Here is a 10,619-nt window from a genome sequence, read left to right on the forward strand (position 1 = left end):
ACACATTGGGGTCCATCCCCATCCGTTTTCAGCAGATATTCATGTGTAAACCGACTGTGGCCAATACGACATGGTCGTAAAATTACTTCATCAAGTCTTGACTTACAACCCAAGTAGGTATAACCAATTGTTGGCTTCAGTTCATACAGTTGATTTCTTCCTACTTGGGTGTCCCACCTCTTTTGCATGAGGTCCCGAGTATAGCTTTTGATAGTGGGTTTGAAATCACTGTACGGGATCAGCAGTGGAGATACGGGCTTGTCAAGAGCTGCTTTAGCTGCAGCATCGGCTTTTGTGTTACCTGCGATGCCGGCAACCAGCAGAGGACGATGTCATATTGGCCAGTAGAAAGGTCGTTATAAAGTTCTAATATGTCCAGGATGATTGGGTGACTTGAAGTAACATTTTGAAGTGCTTGAAGGCAAGATAATGAGTATGTAAAAACGATGAAGTTTTGGGAATGATTCTGCTGTTTAATGTAGGTCAAAGCTGAGAAGATAGCTCTGGCCTCGGAAGTAAAACTTGAACTGTTGTCGGGAATTCAAGAGCAGACAGTCTTGTATTCAATGACTGTAGCACTGGCAACTTGGCCATCATCCTTTGACCTCTCTGCGAAAATGGATATATGGGTGTCATACTTGGAACGTAACTGGTTGTATTCCTGTTGGAACACCAAAGGATTTGTTTCGGACTTTTTGAGTTTAGTGAGGGTAAGGTCGACCTGTGGTTTCACCATCTGCCAGGGTGGCGAAGACAGGAGTCGGTAAGGTGCTATGATATTGAGATTAATTTTAGCTGCAGATATGTGTGGTTGAATTCGGATTCCAAGTTGTGGAACCAGGTTTGGCAGGATCCAGACCTGTCTTTAGATAGTACTCCCAGCAAGGTAGTAAAAGAGGCCAAATTCCTGGGACTCATATTCGACCGTCACCTGACATTCTTACCACACATAAAACATTTAGAAAACCAAGTGCTTGAAGGCTCTGGACTTACTAAAGGTCGTTTCAAATTCACTCTAAACTAGACTACGGCTCCATTGTCTATGGTGGAGCATGCAAAAGGAATTTAGAAAAATTAGATTCTATCCACCACCAAGGCCTAAGGCTCTGCCTGGGAGCTTTTAGGACCTCTCCGGTAGACAGTCTATATGCAGAGGCTAACGAACCTTCCCTTGAACAACGCTGCATTAAACTTTCACTGCAGTATATCATTAAATTACGTTTAAATCAGTCCAATCAAGCATACAATTGTGTTTTCAACCCTCTCTATGAAAACCTGTTTTCTAATATGGCAAGCCTGGTTCCACTTCTTATCTGCAGCTAACACTGATCTCAATATCATACCACCTTGCCAGCTTCTGGCAGATGGTGAATCCACAGGTGCATCTTACTCTGACGAAACTCAAAAAGTCCGATACAAATCCTTTGATGTTCGTACAAGAATAGAAACCAGTTACGTTCCAAGTATAACACCATTAGATCCATTTGTACAGACGATCCAAGGACGATGGCCAAGTTGCCTCCAAGTCCTCCAGAATCCTAAGCAATAGCTTCATTTTCACTGCTGAGGCCAACGCTATCTTGCCTACAGGCACCTAAAAATGTTACTTCAAGTCACCCTGTCATCCTGGACATTTTAGAACTTTACAACGATATTTCTACAGGCCAATGTGACATCGTCCTCTGCTGGTTGCCGTGTCACGTCGGCATAGCAGGTAACCCAGCTAAAGCTAAAACAGCTCTTGACAAGCCATCGTCCAATATATACTAGAACATATTTTTAAAATGTGTATCGTCTCGTCACTATATGGCTGGAATAATGCCGATGTGACGTTAAACCGAACTTAACTCCTCAACTTATCAAGTAAAAATTTTGTAAAGCATATTTCTTGCACAGGGCAACTATTGTCATATTCAGTTGGCTGTGGTATGTCTCCAACTGAACTGCAGGCACAATATATTTGTTTCGTTTCCAAATACTTCTGGTTGGTGAACCTGACATTCACATGTTCCCCCAAAAACAAGACAAAAATAGAACAGAACTAGGACCCAAAAAACGCTCCCCTACTTCACCCTTGAAGAGCAGCCTCCTCGTGGTGGGTGCTGGGTAACGCTAATGGCTCTTCGCCCCCCGCGTGGACCCGGGGTTGAATAGGTCCACAGCACCCCGTTGCAGCACCCCATTGCATCCCTGTGTCGGCAGAGGAAGGCAATCTGGTGGTTGAGGATGACGGAACCGGCCATAGCTTTCTTTAATCCAACATGACACTTCGCCCTAACTTTGCCTAGACGGGTGATAGAATAGGCCCGATTCTACCAATCGGCTGGTCACGCCATGCCCTGTGCATGAAATATACTATACAAAAGGTTGATATTGTAAAATGCCCTTCGGCATGTTCAAAATGTAAATTTCTTTCAAAATGCAAATCGGTTTAAATCCCTATGCACTGAAGGCGGTGGCTCATGGGCCAATCTGGTGATGCTGACCTCCCGATTCCTGTACGTCTCCAATTGATTGTCACGGGCCGAACCATCCTGACCTTTGATCTGGTAGACAGCTACAGCTTTTCGTGTCAACCTTGCTAGAGTATAACACCCCCTTATCCCCGGTCTTTGCAGCTTGGAGATCCGCTGCAATATAAGATCGTCCCTGTTGACACTCCATGGCTGGTGGGGAGAGGGGGTGCAGAAACATAATCCTAACGACATGGCTTCCCAACGCCCTGGTTCAAAACAAAGACACATGGATTCCGACAACTCCTCGTCTGACAAGAGTACGCCCTTCCGACCTGACTACTGGCCACGCTCATACCCATCACTCATACCCATTTCTGTTTTCCTCGATGTGGGATTGGACTATAAAATGCCAATGAAACTTTGATCCAATCATATCAAAAGTGCCTTACTGCATAGCCACCAACAGTACTTTAATCTATTTCTACTAAATGTCCTACCCATCGAGGTACTACAGTACTGATCTGGAATCTTTCAACGATGGTTCTTTTGTCTGGAATCTCTGGTCCAGCTCCGTGCAGATCGCCATTGCGAGAAATAGTAAAAACTACGATTTGACTAATTTTAGTTCTATATAATCTTATTTTCGTTTTCGCATTTCTACGGATATATTAGGCAAGTAGCAGATACCATTAAACACTTGGTTATTCCTCAGCTCAATGCAATTGTATGTAAATCCGTGTCCGTCTCTGTAAATCCGTCTCAACGTTGCTTAGGAATCCCGTCACGTGATTGACACGATCATGGCTGAGAGGCGTCGGTATTCTAGATAATATGCCAATAATGATACAGTTACCAGTACAGGTAAGGTATTAAATTTAAGCAATACGCAAAATTCAACACAAAAGTAATTGAAATCATGTTAATGAAAATCACCAATTTGTCCCATGCTTATAATTTTAATTTTGAATCAGGCTGCTGAAAATCAAAATCAAAATGCACTGTCTCAAAAAAATATAAATATTAGAAGGTGTTTACATTTGGACTTATGATTTGAAACAATATCACGTGTTTTATATGTTTTGGCTATAAAATTGGCTAAGCGACACACATGATCACAGATAGTTTTGAAATCAGGTCCTAAATAGACACAAGGTGTCCGAAATAGTCCAAAGTTCTTTTCAGCGATTTCACTGGGTCTGTCTGAAGGTTATCTATGGCACTATGACAAACACTGAAGTCACCGTGTTGCACCGCGCAGATCGCAAGTACAACATATGTTGCTTTCACAGATCAACAGAGATATAAACTGCGTGCTAACTCACAGAGAATCTAAGGTCGGTTTCAGTCATGTAAGTAGACGATTTGTATGTGATATTAAGCTTCTGGTTGCAACAATCGTGACACTGACTTTGATATTGGACATTTAAATATATGGTTCTCTAATTTCAAATATATTTTATCTTTCTGTTGTAGTATGTACTGACCATGATTCCTGATGTAAACTAAATATGTGTGCATTAATTCCTTTGTCATGAAGGATAGGGTTCACGTGTTAAGTACGGTCTTTAGAAACCTGCATTCATTCTTTTTGCGGACATTAACTCTACGGTGAGAGTGTGAGTTTAGGTGTACGCCGCACTCAGCAATATTCCAGTTATATGACAGCAGTCTGTAAATATGCCTGTACCAGACAATCCAGTGATCAACAGCATGGGTATCGATCCATGCCACTGGGATAGGTTGACGACTGTCAACCAAATCAGCGATCCTGACCTCCCGATCCCGTTAGCATGGGTTACTGAAGATCAACTCTTACCCGGATCGTCAGGGGGTAACTTTACAGACTTGACTGAAACCGCATCACCGTGGGGACACTGGCATGAACCCATGTTGACTACCGGAAGGAATCGGTTGGTGACTCCAGGGTCAACCTACCTGACGTCATGCACTATTTCCCATACTATGAATCACACGATTGTTTGGTCCAGACTGAACTATTAACAGGCCTCCTCCACACACATGGAATATTACCGAAAGTTGCGTAACAAAATACAGACCTGATGGTCGGTTCACTGGGTGACTATTTTTTTAGCAATATTCCAGCAATATCAAATTGGGGACACCGGAATTAGCCTCACACATTGTACCCACGTGGGAAATCGAACCCGGGTCTTCGAGCAACAGCTTTAACCACAGGGCTACCCTACCATGTCAGTCAGTTCAGTGTTTTCAGTTGAATTTGTCAGAAAAAAAATTAGTGTGATCTCTGAGGGCTTCTTGAAATCGTATTTTATAATCGTTTGTTTCCCAGTGATTGAGTTTGTATTTTACAGCCTATTCACGATGAAGGGTGCAGCTGTCTTCGCGTTGTTGACGCTTGTGTCCTCTATCCATGGAAACGCCTTTACGGACTTCTTCAAGAATGTTGGTAACAAGCTCGGCTCGTTCTTCACCACTGTCGGCCATTCCCTGCTACACCAGTTGGACACAACCGGAGTGGATCTCCTCAACGCAGGCGTATCAGCGGGCAAACAGTTATTATCACAGGGCCTTCAGGGTGAGACTGTATGACAAAATAATCACTTCACATGAGCACAAACACTCCGTGGTAGAACAGACGCTCCTCACAGTACAATCAGTGAACAAATCTCCACACGACAGAACAAACACTCCACTCCGTACAATCAGTGAACAAATCACCACACGACAGAACAAACACTTCAGGATAGAACAAACACTCCACTCCGTACAATCAGTGAACACTCACCACACAACAGAACAATCACTCCACGACACAACTGTGCGTCAGCAACCAAACGATAAGTCTGTGACAGAACAATGACTCCACGAAAGAACTTTTACTCAACAACATAAGTCGCTTCAAGACAGGACAATTCACAATAATTCCACAACTGAACAAACGCTCCACGCCGTACAATCACTCCACAACTGAACAAACGCTCCACACCGTACAATCACTCCATAACTGAACAAACGCCCCACACCGTACAATCACTCCACAACTGAACAAACGCTCCACACCGTACAATCACTCCACAACTGAACAAACGCTCCACACCGTACAGTCACTCCACAACTGAACAAACGCTCCACACCGTACAATCACTTCATAACTGAACAAACGCTCCGCACCGTACAATCACTCCACAACTTAACAAACGCTCCACACCGTACAATCACTCCATAACTGAACAAACGCTCCACACCGTACAATCACTCCACAACTGAACAAACGCTCCACACCGTACAATCACTCCACAACTGAACAAACGCTCCACACGGAACAACCACTCCACAAATGAACAATGACCACAGGACAATCACTTCAGGACAAAAACTGTGCCTCAGCAACGAAATAATATTAAAATAATTTGCATATTGAGACACAAGCTGAAAATAGAAGTACTCCACTTTACAGCAGTTGGGAACAACCAGTGGATATCCTGTGGGCAGACAATTGTTGGGGACACAATATTTCGCTCAGTTACTGAAAAACACTTTCCTTATTTCAAATAGAATTACCCGTTAATTTCCGGGTTAGAATTGGTCTTCAGTAACCTATGCTTGTCGTAAGGGGCGATAAACAGAATCGGATGGTTAGGCTGGTTGACACATGTAACCTCATCCCAATTACGAAGATAGATTTACTTGTTGTTGATCACTGACCTGTCACTTGACCGCCGCCATACAGCTGGAATATTTCCGTGTGCGGCAGTAAACAGTGAGTGAGTTAAAATTTAATGTCAGTTTGGCAATATTTCAGCCATATCGTGACCAGAGCAGTTAATACTTTAGAATTAAAAATCCGTCACCAAAGGACAGTAAAACAACTAGTATATCACAGTAAGAGATTTAAAACTAGTATGTAACTTAAAATTAGATACTATGTAGGACATTACAACATTAAAATGGGTTATAGATCGCCAGCCACTGAAGGTAGGTAACCATACCAGGGACCATGGGGACTTATAGTACCTTTGGGCAGTAAACAGCAGCAGGTACCAACCATGGGGCAGTAAACAGGTACCAGGGACCATGGGGACTTACAGTACCTTTGGGCAGTAAACAGCAGACCATACCAGGGACCACGGGGACTTACAGTACCTTTGGGTAGTAAACAGCAGTAGGTCATCATACCAGGGACCATGGGGACTTACATTACCTTTGGGTAGTAAACAGCAGTAGGTCATCATACCAGGGACCATGGGGACTTACAGTACCTTTGGGTAGTAAACAGCAGTAGGTCATCATACCAGGGACCATGGGGACTTACAGTACCTTTGGGCAGTAAACAGCAGTAGGTCACCATACCAGGGACCATGGGGACTTACAGTACCTTTGGGTAGTAAACAGCAGTAGGCCATCATACCAGGGACCATGGGGACTTACAGTACCTTTGGGTAGTAAACAGCAGTAGGTCATCATACCAGGGACCATGGGGACTTACAGTACCTTTGGGTAGTAAACAGCAGTAGGTCATCATACCAGGGACCATGGGGACTTACAGTACCTTTGGGCAGTAAACAGCAGTAGGTCACCATACCAGGGACCATGGGGACTTACAGTACCTTTGGGTAGTAAACAGCAGTAGGCCATCATACCAGGGACCATGGGGACTTACAGTACCTTTTGGTAGTAAACAGCAGTAGGTCACCATACCAGGGACCATGGGGATTTACAGTACCTTTGGGTAGTAAACAGCAAACAATCAAACATAAGAAGCACACGCTCATCACCACATCGTCTCGGAATACGGATTGTTTACACAGATCCTCAACTCTGCGACTACTTACATCTACTTACGTACAGGTCGTACGTCTCTTTGGAAAGCGCAGTATACTTGGCGTGGCGTTTTATGATTAATGCTAACGTTAGTTTTCGATCTTTTCAGCTTTAGCTCTGAACACTGTAAACGCACTCCACGACAGAAATAACACTAAGCGAGACTTAAGGTAAGTGTATGTTCTAGAGTGCACAAACTCAGTTTCTTGTTATAATTTCTTTATTCTTGTGATTTTCTTTTTTTATTATTGCATTCCTTCTTCATTCTTAACCTTGCATCCTTACAGTTCAGTTTCATTTTCACTGTTACAGATTCAGATTGACTGAAAAAGCATAACAAAATTCTTAATTACTAACATGAGCAATAATAGTAACTTATAGTATATCATATACACAAAAAAAACCAAAAGCGTTTATATCCAGTCACATGAGAACATAGCCTGAAACAGCCTTAGACAATGAATGATAATGCCTACAACTGCCTTATGCAATTAGGAAAAAGAACATAATTGCCTTATGCAATGAAATATTGTAAATAAAATATCAATGGCCTTATGCCAAAGCTATTTGGAAAAATGTCTTCAACTTATAAACAAAGAAAAGCCCAAAATAAAATGTATTTCTTAGAAAATAAATTGATGCAAATATTTAGGGCATTTACGGTAGTTCTTACAAAAAAGGCAAAACAAAGTTTCCTTCACTGAAAATATTCACACCAAATATAACTAGCACTACCACTACATTACAGTTGAAATTACACAAACATAATTTGTAAGTTTGCGGTAATTGCCTATAAATTGTTATGAAAAATAGCATAAACAATGCTAACACATGTCCAGTTCAAATACAAAATGAAAGCTAAAATGAATGAAGTTTACTTCTAACTTTCCCTACTTTTATGAAAGATTAACAAAGAAAACATTGGTGATAAAATAGTTACCGTTTGTTTGCGGTGGCATTTTCAACTTGTCTCATCGAAACTTGTCGTGCTAATGACCATGTGCGCTGCCAGATTTGAAAAGTCCGTGCTCAAGGCAGGTTACTCCAAACTCAAAGGTTAAAATGCATACCGCTAAAGAAAAAAGCACTAACACAACTGTTAATGTAAAAGTAATGTGATTTTGGCCGTTACAGTAAGTAAACAGCAGCGCACGATACATGTCCGAGTAATGTATAAAGGCGATGTGGGCCCCGTTCCTCAAAGCGATCGTAGCGCTAAGATGATCGTAACTCCCATACTTTAACCAAATTGAGTTAAACGCTACTTTGAGACCCGTGAAGAACAACTGATCTTCAGAAAACCAGGGGCAACTAACAGTAGCAGGTGGTCAAGCATGCTTGATGTCTTTGCATCAAAATTGCATAGATCAATGCTCATGATATTGGTCACTTGATTGTCTGGTCCCGACTCGATTATTTGCAGCCGGCGCCATATAGCTTGGATTTGCCTGAGTGTGGCGTGAAATAAATAAATGAAAAAATAAGGCTGAACAATATTCCTCCTATATGATATAAAAATAATTCAATTACAGCTCAACGTTCCAACGTCTCGAGGCGGACCTCCACGGGGTTCTCGACAAGGCAGGAGATGATCTGAAACAAGTGATTACATGGGCTGAAGGCCAAGTCAGTAATATTCTTGTACAGGGTGCTAAAGGAAACATTACTCCGGACGAGGCCCTAGCAAAACTGAAGAGTATTGTTGGTAAGGATGCAGCTATGTCATCAACTTCTACACCGTAGGTACCGGGGAGACCCGTGAAGATCCGGGTTAGAATTAGACTTCGGCAACCCATGCTTGTCGTAAGAGGCGACTAACGGGATCGGGTGGTTGGGCACGTATCCCAATTGCATAGGTCGATGCGCACTATGTTGATCACTGCATTGTATGCAAATTATGAAACATTGTAGAAATTTAATCCAGTTCAACAGCAACATGAATGAGTTCCGAACAGTCAATTCCATATCCAGGTGAGATATAGTTCCTAAGCGTTATTTGTCTTACATTGATAGGTGTGCACAGTTCGGTGACAGACTCCTTTAAGAAGCTGGTTCTGGAAGGACTGGAAAGGTTGACAAGCTCCATGACGAAGGACGACCAGAACCTTTTGTCTGGACCCTTCAGGGCCCACCTGGAGTCTCTCGCTCGTAACATTACTGAGGTAAGGTCCCATGGACGTCACCTGTGAGGATCCCGGTTGTTACTGGTCTACAGACAACCATGCTTGTCACCTGTGAGGATCTGGGTTGGGATTAGTTTTCAGGACCCCATGCTTGTCGTAAGAGGCGAGTGACGGGATCGAGTGGTCAGGGTCGATGGTTCGGTGGACACAACCATGTCATTGTATTCTAGTTGCGTAGATCGATGACGTTCCGAGCAGTTGATTCCGTATCCAGGACTGGTGTGATATAGTTGGTCAGGCTCGCTGACTTGGTTGACACATGTCATCGTATCCCAACTGATCGATGTTCATGCTGTTAATCCCTGGATTGCCTGGTCCAGACTTGATTATTTACAAGCGCTGCCATATACCTGGAATATTGCTGAGTGCGGCATTAAACGTAAAACAAACCAACGGTAGTGTGAAACATCTGCATAGCTAAACGCCTTTATTTTGTTTAATATTGTTAAATCCAACCTGTGATTGGTGTTATTTTAGAATGTTGAACAAAGATGGCCATTACTGCGTACACATTTGATTTCACATGTAAAAGATCACAAATGGTTATATTACCAAGTTGAAAATACGGAAATGTAGTCGGGTTCACTATATCTTTTTCGACCCCATTCTATATTAGTGTCGCAATGGTCATGGAAAGGTGACAGGTGTGTCAACTGAGTACCATGTCAGGATGCCCCAGGTCAAAATATTAATTTGAATTTGAATTAAACATTCCTTCGTCTTCAAAAAAATGTGACAATTGTTGATGATAATTGTTAATCATCTTCATCATATATCCTCTCCCATCAGCAACTGATCCTTAATGGGTTTAATAAAAACGCCGTTAATATATTTTTTTTCAGCATATGATGAACTTGATGAAGTTCTTCGAGCAGAAGCGAATCAAACAGTAATGTATGATGTTGATATCTTAGCACACAATAAATCCATGTTATGAAGATTTGGATGTAGTGACAATTTTTGGAGTTTTTTTAGTTAAGAAAAAACAGTAATCAAACAGTATATTTTGTGATGTATCAGTAAGGGGACGTCGTGTCAGAATGTGTGACAACATTGCGGTCTTTTCGGCCACGACGTAGCATACACATGTTGGTTCACATGACCTGAGAGACCTGGTCATAGCGGCGCTAGCACCTTTATCTTACACGATAGTTTCTTTGTAAACGTCCCAACAATG

The 10,619-nt window shown here is 42.3% G+C and overlaps 1 protein-coding gene across 2 annotated transcripts; it reads left to right on the forward strand.

Moving 5' to 3' along the window:
• The first annotated feature begins 3,678 nt into the window (after positions 1–3,678).
• LOC124259483 lies at positions 3,679–10,382 on the forward strand. 2 transcript variants are annotated; one of them, XM_046693615.1, is made up of 6 exons: positions 3,679–3,790; positions 4,790–5,013; positions 7,369–7,429; positions 8,792–8,964; positions 9,273–9,421; positions 10,285–10,382. In XM_046693615.1, the coding sequence occupies exons 2-6, from the start codon at positions 4,800–4,802 to the stop codon at positions 10,333–10,335; spliced, it is 648 nt and encodes a 215-aa protein (XP_046549571.1). In that variant the 5' UTR covers positions 3,679–3,790; positions 4,790–4,799; the 3' UTR covers positions 10,336–10,382. The 2 variants fall into 2 exon arrangements, with proteins under 2 accessions (XP_046549571.1, XP_046549570.1); XM_046693614.1 differs by lacking the exon at positions 3,679–3,790 and adding an exon at positions 4,329–4,366.
• The last annotated feature ends 237 nt before the right edge of the window (positions 10,383–10,619 follow it).

This window comes from Haliotis rubra, unplaced genomic scaffold, assembly GCF_003918875.1.
Source record: "Haliotis rubra isolate DU_JTF1 unplaced genomic scaffold, ASM391887v1 Scf723, whole genome shotgun sequence".
Lineage (NCBI taxonomy): Eukaryota > Metazoa > Mollusca > Gastropoda > Lepetellida > Haliotidae > Haliotis > Haliotis rubra.